Source organism: Pleurodeles waltl, chromosome 9, assembly GCF_031143425.1.
Source record: "Pleurodeles waltl isolate 20211129_DDA chromosome 9, aPleWal1.hap1.20221129, whole genome shotgun sequence".
Classification (NCBI taxonomy): Eukaryota; Metazoa; Chordata; class Amphibia; order Caudata; family Salamandridae; genus Pleurodeles; species Pleurodeles waltl.
In genome coordinates this window covers 271,999,443-272,020,565 of record NC_090448.1, presented here as the reverse complement: position 1 = coordinate 272,020,565, position 21,123 = coordinate 271,999,443, and the positions used below count along the sequence as shown (strand labels likewise).

Sequence of the window (21,123 nt, the reverse complement as noted above, 5' to 3'; positions counted from 1 at the left end):
ACAACACAAACAACAGATCAGGCATCCAAACCCAGCATCATTGAATCTGGCAATTTGGCTCCTGAAATCCTAGAATTCGGACACTTAGACCTCACACAAGAATGCACGGAGGTCATAAAACAAGCTAGAAAACCTTCCACTAGACACTGCTATGCATCTAAGTGGAAAAGATTTGTTTACTACTGCCATGCCAATCAAATACAACCATTACATGCCTCTACTAAAGACATAGTAGGATACTTACTACATTTGCAAAAAGCAAAGCTCGCTTTTTCATCTATAAAAATACACCTCGCAGCAATATCTGCTTACCTACAAACTACTCATTCATCGTCTCTATTTAGAATACCAGTTATTAAAGCATTCATGGAAGGGCTAAAAAGAATTATACCACCAAGAACACCACCAGTTCCTTCATGGAATCTTAACATCGTCTTAACGAGACTCATGGGTCCACCTTTCGAACCCATGCATTCCTGTGAAATGCAATATCTAACCTGGAAGGTCGCATTTCTCATTGCAATCACATCCCTCAGAAGAGTAAGTGAAATACAGGCATTTACCATACAAGAACCATTTATTCAAATACACAACAATAAAATAGTTCTAAGAACAAATCCAAAATTTCTGCCAAAAGTCATCTCACCTTTCCATTTAAATCAAACAGTAGAATTGCCAGTGTTCTTCCCACAATCAAATTCTGTGGCTGAAAGGGCACTACATACATTAGACATCAAAAGAGCACTAATGTATTACATTGACAGAACAAAGCTAATCAGGAAAACAAAACAACTGTTCATAGCTTTTCAAAAACCACACATAGGAAATCCAATCTCTAAACAAGGCATTGCTAGATGGATAGTCAGATGCATTCAAACATGCTATCTTAAAGCCAAAAGAGAATTGCCTATTACACCAAAGGCACACTCAACCAGAAAGAAAGGTGCTACAATGGCCTTTCTAGGAAACATTCCTATGAGCGAAATATGTAAGGCTGCAACCTGGTCTACGCCTCATACGTTTACTAAACACTACTGTGTAGACGTACTAAATGCACAACAAGCTACAGTGGGCCAAGCTGTACTAAGAACATTATTCCAAACTACTTCAACTCCTACAGGCTAAACCACCGCTTTTAGGGGAGGTAACTGCTTTATAGTCTATGCCAAACATGTGTATCTGCAGCAACATATGCCATCGAACTGAAAATGTCACTTACCCAGTGTACATCTGTTCGTGGCATTAGTCGCTGCAGATTCACATGTACCCTCCCACCTCCCCGGGAAGCCTGTAGCCGTTTAGAAGTAGATCATAAATCTTAAACATCTGAACATTTGTAAATAATTATTAGAAACTCTTAACGTACATACATATTCACTCCATTGCATGGGCACTATTTATACCAAACAACTCCATCCTCACCCTCTGCGGGGAAAACAATCTAAGATGGAGTCGACGCCCATGCGCAATGGAGCCGAGGAGGGAGGAGTCCTTCGGTCCCGTGACCAAAAAGACTTCTTCGAAGAAAAACAACTTGTAATACTCCGAGCCCAACACCAGGCAGCGGACTGTGCCAAACATGTGAATCTGCAGCGACTAATGCCACGAACAGATGTACACTGGGTAAGTGACATTTTCATTCCTCCATCCTCCCTCTCCCCTCCTAGTCATGCATACACACATAAAAGTAAAACAAAAAAGGTGCTTGCAGTGTGACTTGCGTTTGCTCGAGTTAGAGCGATTAGCGTTGTAAATTCCTAACTGGACTTTTCTTGCCACATAAATTGAAAATCAAAAGTAAAACAGTTGAAGGAAGCAAGTCAATTCAAAGCGCCACGGCCGCCATGAGCGCAAGAGATATTGGCTCCCTCCATGAATGTCTAGAAAGTATTGCGGCTGGGATGAGTGGCAAACTGAAACCAGAGGAGGGGCTGTCACACGCTGTAACAGGAGAAACCTAACGTAGTGCGATGGCCAACAAAAAGTTTCACTTAGTGAAATTGCCTGGGAGGGAATTTGGCACACAAAGCAGGGGCATTTCACAAAATGCACCGATGAAAATGAAGCATTTAAGACCAGCACAACAAAGAATAAATAACAAGAGTGGCTGTGGTTAAAAGCCCATAGAGCGATTGCAACAGGCCAGAGCGAATGCACGCTCGACCGTAAAAAAGGATTTGAACAAATCTTATGTATCAACGACCTACACAAGAGTGTGCACTCTAAATACACTGTATGGCATAAACATCTATCCAACATATCACACATTAGGTAATTTGATATTTTCTTAAAATGAATAATCTTGTGGTCCTAGAAGGTCGAGACCTGCAATTGCATCCGTTTTGTCAGTCCAACATCTTTCTTTTAGATTACTTTTTCTGTCAATGTATTTGTTGGTGCGTCCCAATGTAGTATGCCAATGCGTTTTGACGTTCTTGAGGGCCTGAAAAATGGATGAAGGCTTTTCTCATGGCTTCAAGATTCCATGAAGGATACCTTCAGTGTTTTTCAATAAGGTAAAATTACATCTGCAATTTGAGGTTCTTAACTTGATCTGATATACATTTATAAAATTTTGTGATGTCTTTTGGGTGTGCTTTAGTAAAATCAGACTGAATTCATTTTCCCATTACATCGTAGCGCTTCATCACCTTGACTATCACACCGTTTATAACTAAGATGTGTTGAAACTGTTTGGTTAAGAATTATTCTGGGTGTGGTGTCTCTTCGTGTCCGAGAAGTGGTTACTTCTTCCCTTTTCCAATTCCTTTCAGGGTCTGCAAGACAGTCCTCATGTCCGCTAAGGTGCTAAAGCACCATGTTGTAAAGGGAGAATTACTTTTTGTCCCCTTTGACATTGAGACAACACTTTACCCAAGAAAATTACCATGACGTAAGCATTGACACACTATTGGACACGCTCAAGGTTGTGATGAGGGACGTGGTAACTGTTTAACAAAATCTTACCAGGAGAAAGCAAAGGCAGAAATAGAGAACTAACTAAAGGAATCTGATGCAAATCATCAAATAAAGGTGCACCAGAGTTGGCATTCACTTTCAGTTTTTAGATTGCAACTTAAAGTGCTAGATATGGGAAAGACAGATAAGCGCTGCTCCACAGACAAGAGAAATACCACAAAGTGGGCAGCAAATCAGAAACTGTTGGCATGTAAATGTAGAGCAAAGAGTCCTGGAGATCAGTAATCGGAGTGATCGAGATCTATTTGAATGCTTCTGCAACTTCAACTCATACAGCAGTTAGTGGATGCTCCAAACATGGGTATTTCCCTAGAGTAGGTGATTTCGGATGTTGCAAGGCTGCAAGTAGCTATGGTTCCCAGCCCCAACAGCAACATTCCATTATTTTTAAAGGCATTCATGCATAACTGGTGTCTAACTCTTTTGCTCTCGCCGGAACTCTTACGGAGTTGACAAGTCAGGCTGTAATCCCAATGATCCCCAAAGGAAAGGATCCCTCTGGTTGTGCATTGTACAGACCCATAAGATTGTTGAATGTTGATACCAAACTTTACACTGACTTTCTGAAGACTTCTTTTAAAACCCTGCATATGTGGGTAAAGTTCATAATGGATGGGGGATGCAGGTATAAACCTAAACGGATTTTGCATTTCCTAAGCAATATCACCCAGACGGTCTGCTTTCCTGCTGTCTATTAACAAAGAAAAGGTGTTCAATAGAGGTTTTTCTTAGCATAATCCTTAAGGGGTTGGGTATGGGCCCCAGGTTTTAAAACCTGGGCCTTAATTAATGGAGTGTCTTCTGAGGCATTTGAAGTGAGGAGAAGGCATGTTTGGATGGAAAAGTTGTTTGTATGGTGATGAATGTGCACCCGCTCCCTGAGTGCCCCTACTGTAATCCTGGATGCCTAAAGCTGATTTCTGTTGTCCTGGAAAAGGGCAGATCCTGCGTGAACAGAGGCTTGTCTCACAGATGGCAGTCTTTTTGGCTTGGGAGGGTTGCCTAAAGCACTACCCTCATTGTGCGGAAAGGCTATTGTCTTTGCCAGGAGTTATACAAAAAAGTGATGAATGGACTGCTTGAATTCATCTCCAACACTGGTAATTACTCAGACTGCATCCCAGTCCATTGGTATTTTGCACACCATGTCACCTCGGGTAGGACCCAGCTATATGCAAATCATTCATGACCTTGCTCAAGTTGGAACAGTCCAGCTCAAACTGCGAAGTAGGGTCCTCCCTGAATCGTACTGGACTGAATTGTATATACTTTGTGAGTGTTATATATCAATACTCCTTTTTTTCATAACGGCAAGAATTTGACTGGACAATCTTTTATTGCTGGTGATGTGCATATTTAATTTGAATCTGTGTCTACTTCACTCCCCTGAGAAGACTTGGACTGATCACCTGTGCTACCATGGAGTCAAGTACTGGAGGGGTATTTGGCCCAGTTGCTCAAGACCCATAGTAGATTGAGCCCTGGGACAGCAGAAGTAAAGTCTCAACCCCTATGGTTGAACCCTATGACCCTCTGAAAGGGTGTTCTAACAGCAAGATTTCAGAGGTAAAGAGCAAGAGCACAATAGGTGGAGGCTTCTGGAATCTGAGGGAGGCGATCATAGTTATGATCCCTAAACCAGACAGACACATGTGAGAGGTTGCCTCATATCGACCCCCCCACCCACCCACCCACGGTTAATGTGGCTGTTAAGATACTTAATCATGTAGGATAGTAATCTTGTGGCCAATCTCAAGACGGTTGTCCTTAATTCTGCACGCCCCAGAGTTACAAGAACAGCCATGAGGTCTGGCCCTCTTAGATGTGGAACAGGTGTTTGATTTCCCTCTCAGGGGATTATTTAGGACAGATCCTTTGTAAATTCGGCATCGGGGAGGAATATATTAGATGGGTACGACTCCTGTATTAAGAACTGGTGGCAAAAGTATGAGTTGGCAGTAACTTTGTCGCCCGCATTCAAGCTCCAGAGAGGAACCAGGAAGGGGTGTCCATTGTCCCCATTATTAGCTCTAGCTATCACGCCGCTAGCGGCTCGATTGAGGACAGTGCTGCATGGCTGGGGACTAACTGGATGGTGGGGGTTGGGGAGGGGTGAAGGGGGCATTCGTGGTCTCACTGTAAGCCGGTGATGCCTTGATATATCTATTTTTTTATTTTTTTTTATAAACAAATTTTTATTGTTTTAAAGAGAAAAACAGGTAAGGTACACAAATAACACATGTCTTGGCCTGTTTAGTATCAACTGGATGGTCAATTCTAATCTGTCTCTTCTATACTTGGAGTACACTGGGATTTCCAAAGTTACATATCCAAATAATACAGAGAAAAAGGAAGGAGCAGGCACACACAGTCTCTTGGGCCGATTTAACCTATTAATCCCGTCCACTTCCCCCAAATCTTCTCATAATTACGGGGGCATCCCCTTGAATCGTACACCACTTTTTCTTGGGCTGCACACCAGTCCACCAAAGTTCCCCCCCCCCGTCTCCATTTCTGAAGGGAGGGGCCTTTGGCGGTATTCCAAGCAGCCGCAATGTCTCTCTTGGCCACCAGTGTGGCTGCTCCGACCAAAATCTTGTCCGCTCTGGACCCCTCTATGTCCTCCATAACACCCAATAGAACCATTTTTTGGGGGTCAGTAGTTGCGATGTTCCCAAAGCACTGTTCAGCTCTTGGTTTACTCCCTCCCAGTTCACTTTAATCACGGGGCAGGACCATATCATATGGAGGAAGTCGGCCGGGCTCCCGCTGCACCGTGGGCATTGGCCAGAGCATCGGACCCCCATCTTGTGCAGCCTTTCAGGAGACAAGTATGCTTTGTGTAGGGAGTAGAATTGTATCGCCCACAATCTTGCTGACACCGACAGCACTCGGGGAGCCATCAGTGCCTCCGCCCATTCTGTCTCTTCAAGCGGTCCCACCCACTTCTCCCATCCATTCTTGAGGTGGCCTAGATCCCCAGGTGCATTATTTACTAACATTCTATAGATTTGGGAGACGACTTTCTTCCCCAAACTTCCCATGAGTGTTTTAGCCTCAATTGGATTGAATTCCGGCAAGGGGGCCGCCTCTTTCAGGTGTATACCAAGGGCATTCCTGGAAGGACTTCACCATACTACCTTTCCACACGTCTCCCACCAGAGATATGCCCAGCGTGTCCCACCTCCCGAATCTGCCCAGCTTGGCTGTTTCTCTCAACCAGTTACCGTGCCACAATGGAGTTTGCAGAATGACCACTTTGTTCCATCCAGTATGTCTTAGGGCCGCTCGCTATGCTAAAAAAACGCCTTGGTGATAGGCTCTAGTTCCCTGGGGATCGGTGCACCATAGAGAATATCTAGGATACGGGGGTAACCTAAAGCGTCCAATTCTACCTGATATGATGGGTCCCACCAACCCCCATTGAACCAGTCGTGAACCACCAGGAGCTGCGTCGCCAGGTAATACAGGTACAGATCTGCCATGCCCAGCCCCCCGTCTTACACCCCTCTGCGACAATTCCGGGATGCTACTCGGTGTTGTGTCCCTCCCCATAGGAAGGAGATAGTGATACCCTCAAACTTTCTGAACCACGAGCAAGGGATCGTGAATGGCAGATTCTGGATCACATATGAGGCGCGGCAGGACCATCATTTTATACAAAGCTACGCGGCCCAATACATTCAGCGGCAATGATTGCCACCGCCGAAGATCGTCCCGCACGCGAGACGCCAGTGGAGTCGGGTTCAGGGACCAGGATAGTTCCGGGAGCAGCGCAACCCATATCCCAAGGTATTTAAAACTTAACCTGCGCATAGGCACCACCTCTTGCCAGTCAAAGCAGTCTTGCGATCATGCCAGAGGGACCAACACCGATTTGGCCGGGTTCAACTTCGGGGACCGGTCACTCCTGGATTTCCCATGTATAGCAGGACATCGTCCGCATATAAGGCCACTCGGTCCTCGAACGAGGGGCTCCACCTCCATCCTCGATATACTGGGCCTCCCTTCTCATTCTTGCCAAGGGCTCAATGGCCAGAGCAAAAAGGAGAGGAGAGAGGGGGCAGCCTTGTCATGTTCCCCGATAAATTGGAAAAGCCGACGATAAGACTCCATTAACCTGTACCTGTGCCGTAGGTTTTGTATACAGGGCCCGGACCATTCGGCAAAACCGGCCCGCCGGAACACCGCGAGGAGGAACCCCCAGTCAACCGAGTCAAACGCCTTCTCAAAGTCGATGAATAGGAGCGCTAGATTCTGGGGCAATCAGTGTCGCCATGTGAGGGCCACTTGGAGGCTTCGTATACAGTGACGCGTGCTACGTCTGGCCATGAATCCACACTGATCCGAATGTTTCAGCAGGGGCATCACCCTTTTGAGATGGGAGGCCAGTATAGCAGCGTAAATCTTTACTTCACTGTTGATCGGAGATATGGGTCTGTAATCCGCACAGTAAAGGGAGAGGGGTTGGGTCTTAGGTAATACTACAACGGTGGCAACATCCAGCACTTCTGTAAAAGAGCCCTTCTGGTCCACTTTTGCATAGAGATTCACTAGGTGCGGGACCAGGTCTTCCCTAAACATCTTATAATATTCTGGAGGGAACCCATCCGGTCCGGGAGTCTTTCCCACTCCAATCGCTGCAATGGCTTCACCAATTTCCGTTTCAGAGAACGGTTCCTCCAGTGTCCGGACCTCTACCGTGGACAGCTCCGGGAGCGGAACGTCCGCCAAGAATTGGTCGGAGGTGTCCGATCTCTCTGGATTAGCCACTCGATACAAGACCCTATAGTGGTCAGCGAACGTTTCGGCCACTTCTTGGAGCTTATATAGACGTTCCCCATGCTCATTGCAAATTTCAGGGACGATTCGGGAAGCCTGCTGTTGGGAAATCAACCAATATAGTAGTTTCCCTGTCTTATTCCCCCATCCATAAACCCGGGCTGTGGAAGCGCGCCGCATGTGTTTAGCCGTTTCTAGGTATTGACTACGAATCTCCTCCTGAATTACCAGGAGTTGTCTGGTTATCTGTTCGTTCGGGTGTGCCTCCTGCTCTGCTTCTAGGTGGATGGCACGGGCCTCCAGCTGGGTGATTCGAGAGGCCCGGGAGCGTTCCTGTGCACGGATCAGGCCTTTAGCTGTCCTTCTCAGCACCACCTTGTTCGCTGCCCACAGGGTCCAGGATGACCTCACCGAGCCCTGGTTAATACTGACGTACTCGTGTAACGACTCCCTTAGGGTATCGACGTATTCCTCGTCTTGTAGATACCAAGTGTTTAGCTGCCACATGGGGCGGATCAACGGGTTTGCGTGGCCCACCCTGAGCCGGTCCGACGCGTGGTCGGAAATCCCATGTGGTAGAATCTCGATGTGGGAAAGGTGACAGCATTCAGTTGCCGGCATACTGGCATAAACACCAGATCTATCCTGGATTGTGAGCTACGGAGATGTGCGTGAATTGCTTGCGCCGCAGATGCCAAGCTCTCCAGGCGTGTCAGAGCCCCAGCAACGACATCCATTCGGATAGGCTAGTGGCCATGGCCTGTCTATGGGCCGATGGCCCCCCACTTGTGTCCAGCCCTGGATTTGGGACTGCATTAAAGTCGCCCCCTATTACCGTGACCCCAGGGGGTAACTCCGTCAATAGTTGTCAGGTCTCCTAGGGTCCTACGCACCATAGTCGGGGGGGGGGGGTCATATACGCTCATGACGTTCAGTGTTCGACCCTCTATTCTCCCTGAGATCGCCACATATCTCCATTGCGGGTCTCTCCATTCTTGTCTCACCACCATTGGTAGTGAGCGATGCAGCACTATTGCCACCCCCCGTGAGCCTCTCGTGAACCCCGCGTGAAACACCCTGTCAAATCCTCTACAGGCTAGAAAAGGGCAGTGATTTCCAATGAGATGTGTTTCCTGCATCAGGGGCATATTGGGTGCGTGTCTGTGGACGTGAGCAAGCACTGCTGACCACTTAATCTTATCGAGAAGTCCGTTGACATTCCAAGTCGTCCCCATTTGTTTTGTTTGTTTGCTTATGGACAATCCTCATTCTTCCTTCCCTCTGCTCCCCCTGTGCGACCCGGAGTTGATGTAATTCATCCTGCTCTGTGTGTTCCTTGCTTTGGCATTTTACCACTGCTATTTCCAGCCGGTATGTGAGGCCACAAACCAACAATAACTTCAGATAACATTAACAGCAGCCTGCTGGCTGAATAAAACCAAACATACTCCCCCCCCCCCCCCCCCCCCCCCCCACACACACACACACACACACACACACAAACACACAACCTCAGTCCCCCCCCCCCCCCCCAAGAAGCATCTGTCGCCCAATACAAACAGCTCACTCCGAACATAGTGAGCTGATAACTCTTATTGTCTGAGCTGTGGTGGACCCCTCCATTCCTGCGGATTAAGAAGTGTTACATTATGAATGTATGCGTTGTGACCCTATCCTGGCCACTGGCCCTCCTGAGGGGAGTCACAACACCGGGATCTGGGAGAGATCTGTATCGTCCGCTGCCGTAGGGCGCAGATCCCCAGAATCCCTGACCTGCGAGTCACCCCCTGCGCCCCCCTGCACCTCCGTCACCGCCAACTCGGGAGGCGTCCCCTCCACTGATCCCCAGGGGGAGCCCGAGGGTGAGCCACCCCCTTCCTATCGTCTCCTGGAACGAGTCCTCCGGCGGGACCCCCTCAGCCGCTGCGTCTGGATTACCCTCTGCTGTCCAATGAAGGCCTGCTGCTGCTCTTCCCCCACTGGGGCCCTGCAGGACCTCTTCAGTTCACACGCAGTCTCTTTGCTTTGTTTCTGCCCGCCAGGGCGTTCTGCGTTATATTTGTGCCACCGGCCCCGGCCCCGCCTCCGCCCGCGCTCCTCACAGGTCCGGCTCCTTTTCCTCTTCTTCGAGGTCATCGGGGGGAGGGGGGGTGGGAGCGGCGTCGCACAACCGAAGCGGCCACCGACCGCCGCTTCATTCAGCTGGAGCGCCCGCCATCTTGAGCGCGGGGACGCTCTGTGTGGTTTTCTCCCCTCCGGGCTCAGCGGGCCCCGGAGCGTGGACCGGACGCCGCCGGTCCCACTCACAGCCCTGAGGTCTCCCTTCCTCTTCGGAGAGGGCCGCCAACAGCCTCCGCCGACAGCCTCCACCGACCGCCTCTTATGCAGTCGAAGCGCCTGCCATTTTGAACGTGGGATACCTCGTTCGATCTTCACTCCTCCTGGAGCTGCGGGCTCCGGGACGCGGATCAAATGCCCCAGGAGCTGCTCACAGCCATCCGAGGTCTCCCCTCTTCACCGGGGAGGGACGACGATGGGTGCAGTTTGAGCAGATGACGGAGGGGTCCGGAGCACTACGATAGTGCGGCTGCCATCTTGACCTATATATCTTAGCAATCAACTTACTCAGTGCCTATTTTGCTGGCCACCTTGGCAAAATTTGGGGAAATATCTGGACTACATGTTAATACTACTAAATCTAAACTATTAACTGTGGGCATTCTGGGGGGTGTTGGACAGGACTAACTATCTCCACTATCCCTCGCTTGGAGCACTGGTGATAGAGAGGGTATATGTAATACCTTAGCAGATGTATACCCCAATAATAGATTTATAACACTAAGACGTGGTGGTGTGGTGAGCACCTATGGTGTTATCACCTTATACCAGGACCAGGTCCTGGTATCTCCTGTTAATGAGGTGTAGGCAGTGTCTAGGAAGCCAAGGCTCTCTAGAGGTAGCTGCGGATGTGCAGCCAAGACTTATCTAGGCGACATGCACAGCTTAAGCAATACCACTATAGGCACACAGCACTTACACACTTGAAAGAAAGGTTGGGGAGAGGAAAGAGTAGGAGGGAGAACTCGACCCAGGGAATGGAGTCCCAGGCGACCCTCAGCAGTGAGAAGTCAGAATTTGAGGATGCAGCCCCCATGGGCAAATCGCAGGCACAGGTGTCACAGTGAGGCCCACTCAGCACACCTGGAGAGGAGCCCCATGCCACTGAAGCAGCAGGGAGGAGACTGTGCTTTGCAGGGGAGAGTGCTGAAGGCCAGGGCTACCGGGAGCCTGAAGCCCTTGGAAGAAGACCCAGCAAGCCTTGGTAGCAGCAACAGTTGCGGTGCACAGGGGTACTGTCCTGCAAGGAGAGGCAAGGGCTTACCATCTCTCAAGTTGGACAGCTGGTAGAGACGACAAAGGGGACCACTCCAGACCACCATCTGTGATGAAGGATCCACGCAGTTCCAGAGGAGACAGGATCCACACAGACTGTTGTTGTTGCAGTTGATGCCTGTGGATGCAGGGGAGTGACTCCTTCACTCCAAGGGAGATTCCTTCTTGAGTCTTGTGCAGACTGAAAACTCGTCGCCCTCCAAGTATGCACAGCCAGGGAAATGTTGTAGCTGCTGGAAGGAGCCGGAGAAACAATGTTGCAAAGCGGAGTCGTTGCTGGAGTTGCAGATTGTCGGTTCCTGGAGGGTCCAGTTGCAGTCCCGGTGGCCAGAAGATGAGGTAAACGTTGCAGAGGAGTCCTTCTGGAATCTTGCACGTCAAATCTGAAGACCCACCCTGGAGGGAGACCCTAAATCGCCCATGAACTGGGACACTGGTAGCGAAAGACCGTGCAGCCACTGCAGATAAACCAGCTACTCAGAATTATTTACATCTCTTTAACTCATCCTGGAAAGACTCAACCTGGCAAGTGGGAAGATAGTCTGGTTCGATAGGATGGCAGCGGTCAAAGTGACCCTCCTGCCCAGAATCATGTGTGATACAGATCCACCCACTACACCCTCCACAAAAGTGATTGGCAATCTGCAGAAACTAATAGATAGATTTGTTGGAAGGTAGGAAACCCTGAACGGCAGGAGGGAGGTCTGGGTTTCCAAAAGTTTATGAACTATTTACCTAGCAGCCCAATCAGATTTATTGTAGACTGAAGTAGGTATGAATCTGAAAAGCACCGGTGTTTTACAGATCAGCAAAAGGATGTGCAAATTTGGAAGGTGGCCTCCATGAACAAGAAACATAGATCATGCAATTTATAACCTTCCCCTGATGCAAGAGCCCCACTGAGCACTTGGAACAAAGTAGCTATCATGAAAGATTTTCCTTCAAGCCCTCACCTTTGATTCCCATTAGTGGCAACCATAATTTCACTCCCACTCTGACAGGGGAGGCCTATTTGGCCTAGCATAAAGTAGGTTGAAAAAGGGTGGGAGAGGACTCTGTTCATGAAGGACTTCAATCTTCTGAACAAATTAAAAAGAACTATGGAATTAGTGGAAAAATGGGAATTGTCAGATATATTGGGTCACACGTCGTTCTATTAAGCCACATGCCAGCATACCACTCATGGGTACTTGTGAGGAAAAATTATAAACCCATGCTTTAAGAAACGTATAAACTTCTCACATACATTGGATTATTGGAGAAATCTGTACAGAGGATGGGGAGCACAAGGAAACACTCGAGACAATCGAATGGGCCAGCATTTGCTATTGAAAACAAGTTTCTGCCACAAGTACCTCTGGTAGAGAAGCAATGATGAAAATGACCATTAGTAATTCATACCAGTGCACACTCATGCTTGGAACACCTCCAAATCAGGAGCCTGGAGGAGGAATTGTGGTAGTCCATGGACCTTACTGTACGTACTATGGCCCTGCCCGAAGCTTTAAAAAAAAAAAAAAAAAAAAAAAAAAAAGGTACTGGCAAGAACTACTAACGGATGTAAATGGGTTATTTGACACAGACAGCCCTCTAATCCTAGCACAAAGAATCTCGAAACTCCTAAACAACCAGACCTTTGTGCAGCGATCTTCCTGGAGGAAAGCCATTTTTCTTAAAAACCTAAAGTGCGACTGGCCAGTTTATAACTATATTCAGGGGGACAAACACTGTGCTGGAACCCTACCACCGGCTACTTGGGCTCTGGGAACAGTTTGGTATGGAGAAAACCTCTTTGTCATTGGATCGGGCAACAGAACCGTTTGAAGAGAGATGGTACTGTGCATCATACTCGTTGCTCAGGAACTCACTTGTTAGCAGCAGGAGCTTAGAGCAGTGAAAACCAGGGAGCAGTACTGAAATGGATAGGAGCACGAGGAAGAACACTAATCTGTGGGCAACTACAGGTGGATTAGCCCACACTGAGACAGTGCTTTATAGATCAGATAAATAAGAGTTGAACTGTGAAGTTCCTGAGACGGTTTGGTGCAGTTCCTTTTTGCTTTGTATTTTCTAGCTGCCTACCAGATGGACAGGACTGGGACTCCATGAATTAGTGTCATTATAACGGCAGTGAAAGGGAAGGGCAAAACAGCAATAGCCTAAAAACGTTATCATAGAATTTCTAGACAGTCTTGTCTCTCCCCCTGCACCCCGCCCCCCCCCCCCCCCCCCCCCCCTATACTTCAGTGTCTTGAGCTACACTCTCCAGCTCAGCAACGCAGGCATTATCTTGTTTATCACAGCTTCCATCTTCTGCCATGTCAAACCAGGGGGCAATCCGAAAAAGAACCCACTGACTTTAGCTTTCAAGCACTCTCCTGCAATAATGAGTTCTACTCCCATACAAACCTGTACCTGACGTACATGGAGGAATTTCAGTGCAGGGTCTGGGAACGACATGTAAGATTTTATTTGTTATTATTTTATAACACAGGCTGGCCTGTAGGAATTGTGCTATCACTTTTAAAGGGTAAAAAAGCCTGCCCAACACTATGGATCAAAATATGGTACGCTGCCACCACTGTTCAATGTCTTCCAACTGGCACAGAAGAAGGTAGTTGCACTTCTACTAAAGTGTATGCTTTTGGCACCCTTACTGGCCCAAGAGACAGGTCCTGGATTTTGTGAATAATTTCTCCTGAGACTACTTTCTCTGGACTCTGGCTGAGTTTCTGCTCGTCAGCCCGACGACCCCTAGAGCAAGTCACCCCATCGGGACTAGGCCTCGGTGCAAACAAGATGTGGCAGAAAAACAATAAGGATACCAACGTAACATGCGATCGGATTACTCAGGACAGGATGTGCATCAGTTTTCCATGTAAGGCATGTGGCCCTCCTAACAATTTCTAATAAACCTCTTAGTAGTTTTGAGGACACTTATGGTTTGGAGGATACATTTGGTTAATATCTCGAAAAACTATTTCCGTACTCTTGGCTGTACAGTCCCTGGGATATAACCTCGGATTTACCTCTCGAAAATCTTTGATGCAAAATCTGGCGATGTGAGTCTATATGCAAGCGCCAGAACCACATGCTTTATTTTTCTCTCTGGCTTAGTCTTTCTAATCTTGGGGCTTCAGGCCCCTAACTTTATATCTTGTGACTGTACTGGTGACGTGGCTATGTGAGTCAGAATGAAAAAATGTGCACTGTGGGTGTGACGACCTGTTGAAGCCACAAAGAACTTGTCTTTTGTGGAGGCAGTGGTGGGTAAAACAAAATCTGGTGGCTATATACTCTTATGCGTAGATCTTTGTGAACTGAACAAGTGCTTTATGTTGGACAGACTAGGCACTTCCAACTACTGGAGAAATGTTGCAGTATGTAAAGTGATTGGAGGGAAAGGGAAAAAACAAAATAACTGGAACAAGGAATTTGAGCAGGTAGTAGGGTGGTCTGTTAAAGGCAGGGCGACGGGAGGTATGCAGCAGCAGAACAACAAATTATGCGACAGGGCTGACGAAATTGTGGCAAGAAAAGGAACATTTTTAATATGATTACTTCATTATTATGTAATTTTAATGCATTGTTACACTGTCTGAGCAAAGATTTCACCTCATACCAGTTTAACAACCAAATACAGAAAAAAGCAACCAAAAGAGGACCCGTTAACCTTTCCAAATGGCCTTCCACTGCGTATGAACTCATGTTGCCAAATTTTTGTAACTAGATCCATTTGAGGTAGAAACATATTTTGTGTATTAAAATCAGCAGATTATGTAGCAGAGGATGAATTATGTGGCATATCCGTAAGTGAAAGATGCTGTATCTCATTTAATTCCAGTGCCACTGATTAAAGATAAAAATTCCAGTAGGAAAGAATCGGTGGCCTATATTTACCAATTCTATCAAGGTGATCAAACTGTACACAGTGCTGTGAGGACAAGTGATGGGAAATCGAATGTTTTTATTGGGTGTGTGCTAGGATAACACTTAAATTGTACATCTTATTTTAAAGGCGATATTGCTCCTTTATGAATAGTGGTAGGGAAGGTGTGCAGTTAAGCGGAGTCTGTAACTGAGTAACAACATGAAATCTTTCTTTTTTTTCTATAAGTAGTGTACTACATCAATTTTAAACTAAAAAATAGGTTACCGTAATTGCCCTGTTATAAACTTTAAATGCAGAATAAGATTGGATCGCGCAAAGCCTGTGAGATGCACATAGAAATTAGGATTCCCTGTTTTTACAAGACCAAAACTACACGATTCTGAACCTCAGATTATTTTGCCCTACGATTTACATCGAGATACGTTTTGGGAACTAAGTTGCCACTGTAGCCAACATTGTTATGACCAGATTTTTCAACCAGAAACTAATGTACTTTTATTTAAAAAACAAAAAAACTACTTTTGACTGAAGAGTTCTCGGCTACGTCACTCATTTGTGTTTTATCGGTGAGGATGTTTTATGAAGGTGGTCTCTGTTATTGTATTTAACTTTTTAGATGAGTTTGGAAACTTGTCTACCTGCTTACGCTAAGGTGAGTGGTTTTCATAAACGCTAGTTAGGCCTAAATTTGTAGTGAAAATGTCTAACCGAAGATGCATATTTGGGAGGGCTGCAAATGAAAACCGGGCCGTTTTAACAAAGAATGTACAATTGAAGTCCTTTGTGGGTTGTGGCAATGTGTGAAAGTTGAGCATCAGCCAGAAGGTGAAGCAGGAGCTGGAAGTCTATTAGCCACTACTTGTTGCCAGGCAGAGTCCTCCGCCCCCCCTCCCTCTAAGATGGCTGCGGACTCTAGCCCGCCTACTCGCTGCCTTCTGTTTGTGTGCATATGTGCAGCTGGCACAAGGGGCCTTTGTGACGTAGTGAGCGGGGAGCGCGCGCCTATTGGCTACCGCTCGGCTGTGACGCCGCTGCCTGTGTTTACCAGCATCGGTTGTTGGGAGGGAGGCGGGGGGTTAGCGTGCGTTGCCTCATCAGAGAAGGGAAAGCCGAGGCAGCCGACGGAGGTATCCGCGGGCGGCAGAGAAAAAACTCCCTCGCAGGACCGGGAAATAACGTTCCCTCTGCCTCGCACGGGTCATTTCCTCCTCCTCTCTGCTGCCCCCGGCCTCTGTGCGAGGGTAAAGTGGACCGCAAAGTCAAGGCGAGACGCGCAGGCCCCCGTGACAAGACAAAGGGAGGCCGCGGAAGGACACAAAGTCCCGAGGAGCAGTGGGCCCTGACCGAAAGAAGAGCCGCGAAGTTTGTGGCTCTCACCTGGGCCTTGCAGTGCAGCTGGTGGGCCGCAGACCGCGAACAGTGCTACTCGCCCCGCCAGGGGAGGGCAGAACGTATATCTTTTGATTATAGAGATTTTTTTATCAATTTTTCCCCTCACGGCCCCTGAGCCAATTTTAACCCAATCCAAAATCAACAACAAAGTTACTTGCAGCGACTGTGACCCGCTAGAAAGCCATGAAGACGGAAATCTCGACAGCTGTGGGCTTCATCACAAAGTTGCTAAAAACAACCGGCTTGCTCGCCGAGGACCAGATATCCCAGTTCAGTGACAGTCTGCAGGGTTCTCTGAGAGGTAAAAACACGGACGTCCCTTCAGAAATTGTTGGTGGGTTGCGGCTGCGTTTTTTTGCGCCTCCTTATTGAGTGGGATCATAAGACGGAGCGACCGTATAGCAAGAGTTTCGGGGGGAGTGTAGTTATAGGTCACAGTTGGCAAACCTTATCAGGGGCATATCGTCGTAGATCTCGGTCATTCAAGTCTGAAACATTTGCACGATTAGATGGTGAAAGTAATAAAAGGTGGGTGGCGTCTCCCAAACAAGGGCGAACGGACAGGTAATCAGCTAGGGGTCGGAAGAAGGCTGCAGAGTTGGCGCCCTGGTGTTGGGGGGGCGCACACTGTCTTCCTTTAGTGGTGGGGGCGTTACTCTGAAGCACTGGTCATCGGTTGGCTAGACCAGAGCTGGCGAGGGGTAAATTGGGAGCTGTGTGTGTGTGTGTTTTTTTTTTTTTTTTTTTTTTCCTCCTCTTCGAGGGGAATATTGGCGTGGTGGCGGAAGGAATCCGAAACCGCGCGAGCAGCTACATTCGGCGGCGGGACAGTAATCTACGATGGCATCCTTTGTCTAGTCTACAATGGCATCCTTTGTCTACGATGGCATCCTTTGGCCCTACGGATCGGATGGGGAGAAACTAGCTCCCACATGACAGGATGGCAAGTTGGTAGCGGTGGCACAGAACTTGTGCGGCGGCGACTCTGAGCTTGAAGGTTGTCAGCCTTTTGATTCAGGGTGAGTGTTCCTCTTAAAGGGGCCTTTGGACTGTGGTAGAAGTGGCCTTTTCGACGAAATGTGGTGTCGGGGGCGAGGATGTAATAGCTATACAGGCAGAAAGTTGTCAGTCTTGTCTACTTGAGTCTTGTCTCGAAGGCGCGGGGGCAGGGCACCTGCTAAATTTATGACGCCCCTCACCCTCCAGGGTACAAATAAACAAAACATTGAGCCAGTGGTTCGGGGGCTACTTTTGAACGTTTTGATGATTAATGTTTTGAAATTGCATTTAAGATGTTCGTTTTTATGCAAACTTGCACCGAGACCATACCCCGACGGAAAGGAATGAGCGCAGGAGTCCTTTGTATACATTTGTGATGCTTTGTATCTTATGTGATTTTTGCATCTTACTTTTTTTTGTTTGTTTGTTTTTGTAGATCATTACAAGCATCATTGGTTCCCTCAAATGCCCTGCAAAGGCTCAGCATACCGGTGCATTCGGATTAACCATAAAATGGATCCCTTGATAGGCAAGGCAGCCGGCCTCATTGGACTCAGCCATCGGCAGCTCTTCGGGCTTTTACCCAGCGAATTAACTCTTTGGGTCGATCCCTTTGAAGTGTCCTATCGAATAGGAGAAGACGGCTCTATTTGTGTTCTCTACGAGAGTTCTCCACCGGGTGTTAAAATAACCAAAGCATTGGAAAACAACCCTACCAGCTGTAAAGAGGAGCTGCGAATTGGCAGATCCAGCCCCTCCAAGAATTACATGATGACCGTGTCTAGCTAAAGCATCACATTCATTTGTTGTACAATTATGTATGTATTGCCCCACTTTCATAAATGAAGTTAGATAATGTAATGAATTGTTGATCTTCACCCCATAGCCATTAAAGTTGTAGTAGTACTGCCAAGCTCTTCTTTGTTGTGGCCAAGGGCTCTTGTATAAAGCAGTTTCTTAGACTGCATGTAATTTTACCTGGATTGTATATTGTAAATGATATGTCCAGTCAAGTGATTGTTTTACAGAGTTATATTTTGAAAGAATCCTTGACTATTTGTAATAAAACAAATGAATCTAACTTCTTTTAAAACTATATTTGGGTCAGATTGATCAGCAGGCCTTTGTTTAAAGTGTTTAACAAAAATCAGACGATCAATATTATGACCAGAATAGAGCATTTTTATTGGAACATAGACATTTTTGGAGAGATCATGGTGCCAACTCGAAGGTATAGAATATGCTACAACAATGCAAAAGGATCTTCGTTTTTGTGAGCACTTAAGCTTGTGTGACTACATTTCTAGGTGGTGGAAATTTGTGTCAAGGAGGAGGCGCCTATTGTAGTACATCAGGAGTGCGAGATATTGCTTCTGATACTTGGCGTCGCAGATGTTTTTGAGCTGTAGGCAGGTTGTTGCGCAGTTTAAAAAAAAAAAAAAAATGGTCGCGGGGTTACAACTCGGCCAGATGTAGCAAAGGTTTTTACCCATTCTGTGTCTATGGGAAAAAGTGTTTGTACATATGGCCCCAAGTTAACATAGGTTTCAGCCTCACGCTCCTTAAAACAAAAAAATATATATATATATAAATGAAATTAAAAAAGCGTTGTCTGTTAGAAAACGTGCAATTGGAGTTTACAGTACTAACTGGGGAAATGCAATGTTTTTGATCTCAAACATGTTTGAAGGCAAGGACCATTGACACTGCATAGTCTGCTGTATCACATTTTGTATGCTCGATTGTCCTTTAATGCTCGATTTGGTAACCTTTTTTTTAATTGCGCATAGTTAAGGATGGGACCCTGAAACATTGCCCCCAATCATTATTTGTTTTAGTACCCTGTTTCCCGACCAGTTGTTTGGTTTCTTTTGGTGCACTAGATACTTCACAAGATCTAAAAGTAAGTACAGGTTAACACGCTGCTTGTTTTGAAAACCTTGTCTCCACCACCCTCCCACCCAAAAAAAAAAAAAAAAACGGTTCCATTGATCTCCGAACGTGTTTCCAGTAAGTGTGTAATAGGAAAGTTTATAGGTATCATCTTTGCGCGGTTACATCCGTTTTGTTGATGAATTTTACAGCAGTGTTACACATTTTCCATGATACTCGGTCCTCCTACACCCAGTGCGTCTTTGGCTCAATCCCCCGGTTCTTCTCCTGGGAATACTTTCCGCCCCTCCCAAGGCGCTTCGCACGTGAGAGTTGACGTAATTCCCCATGTGCCATCTGAGGCAGAAATACCTAACATTTCATGCTGGCGTACACAACAGCCAGTGCGATAGCTTAACGTGCACATACAAACCGACGTAAGTAGTTTACCAGAGACCCGGGTAGATTCTGTTGTGATCAGGTGATTGATTACTATTCTCTTATATTCTAAGCAAGCCTGCTTCCCGAACAGAAATTGTAAAAGAGTGCCAGAGGCCTTTTACAGTGTGGATTTAGTATTCACAGCGAGAAACCGAAAGGAAGAGATTTTGTGCATATATTAAATTGCATCCAGTCTCCAGCATACCATAATCAGATTTCCGTCTAAATGTACCAACCCAAAACGCACTTTGGACATTTTGTAAATAAATAATCGTTGGGCTGGTTATACTTTTATTGATATCAGAAGATCAAAACAACGAGGTTGCAGTTCGGGTGTCATATTTATCGTGTATTTTTTTTTGGCGGGGGGGGGGGGAGTAGGCTATATCATGCAGTATTTATAGTTTTTGGTGGAAAAACAAACTACCGAAGACGGTGTGTAAAATAGGTCGGCGCAATTGTTCGGAAAAATCTTCACGCTGACACTTCATTTTTATCTCGTGATAAATTATGCCTGTACTACAAGAAAAGGCATCGATGAACGTTACCCGACTGAGTCCTTGCGACAGTCCTGTTACAGTAACCTTTCCGATTCTGTGTCCTTTAATCTATGTTTGCATCTTTAGCTGCAGACAAAAGATAATGATTCTTCGCTCCCTCCCTTTCCTTCCATTTATTTGAGACCGGGACAGGGGCCTGCAAATCTGGCGTTAGAAGCTTAATTTTGTTTAGGTTATTAAAAACGTAGATGGAACAAAGAGCGAAGCATTTATTTTATTATATATATATATATATATATATATATATATACATATACACACACACACACACTCTTAATTCCTTTTTGTATTGAATTGAGCCCGATCCCTTACTCTTTCCATGGCAGGAGATGGCATTTGTTTTTTAGTTGTTTGAGTTCTGCATTGTACATCACTTCTGTGCTCGGCTTCTCATACAAGAAGGAAGAGGGGAGGATTGTGACCTCACAATGTACCGAAATAGGTGATGTGAATACCCGCCATATTTTTTTTTATTATTAATCAAGAAGAAAATATCCACTGATGTTACTGATTTTTTTTAAATTTTTTTTCTCACTTGACGCTAACTGGTAAGTGTTGCATGAGCAGTCTCCCACAACTACGAACAAACACCAAGTTGCGAACAGACTTTCTTCATTATCTCACGTACATGCATGGGCTTTTGTCTGTAATACGTAAAATGCTTGATTTCCCCGAGGTTAAAAACGTCCAGAAGAGGCTATATGAGGTAAGTAACTGTATTTTTTTGTTTGTTTGTTTTGGAGGAAAAAAAAAAAAGTACGTGGGCCAAAGTGATACATTTTTTTGGAGGTAGTGTAGTGCGTGCAAATGCCC

The 21,123-nt window shown here is 46.4% G+C and overlaps 1 protein-coding gene across 3 annotated transcripts in view; it reads left to right on the top strand.

Moving 5' to 3' along the window:
• Nucleotides 1-18,533, top strand: part of BTG1 (BTG anti-proliferation factor 1) — a 76,877-nt gene extending 58,344 nt beyond the window's left edge. Inside the window, exons 1-2 of one of the 3 annotated variants that reach the window (XM_069206688.1) lie at nt 16,108-16,772; nt 17,874-18,533. In XM_069206688.1, coding sequence (XP_069062789.1) covers nt 16,622-16,772; nt 17,874-18,226 — 504 coding nt within the window. In that variant the 5' untranslated portion in view covers nt 16,108-16,621 and the 3' untranslated portion in view covers nt 18,227-18,533. Of the gene's footprint in view, nt 1-16,107; nt 16,773-17,873 lie in introns of those variants that run through there. The other 2 variants (XM_069206689.1, XM_069206690.1) reach the window with 2 other exon arrangements.
• The last annotated feature ends 2,590 nt before the right edge of the window (nt 18,534-21,123 follow it).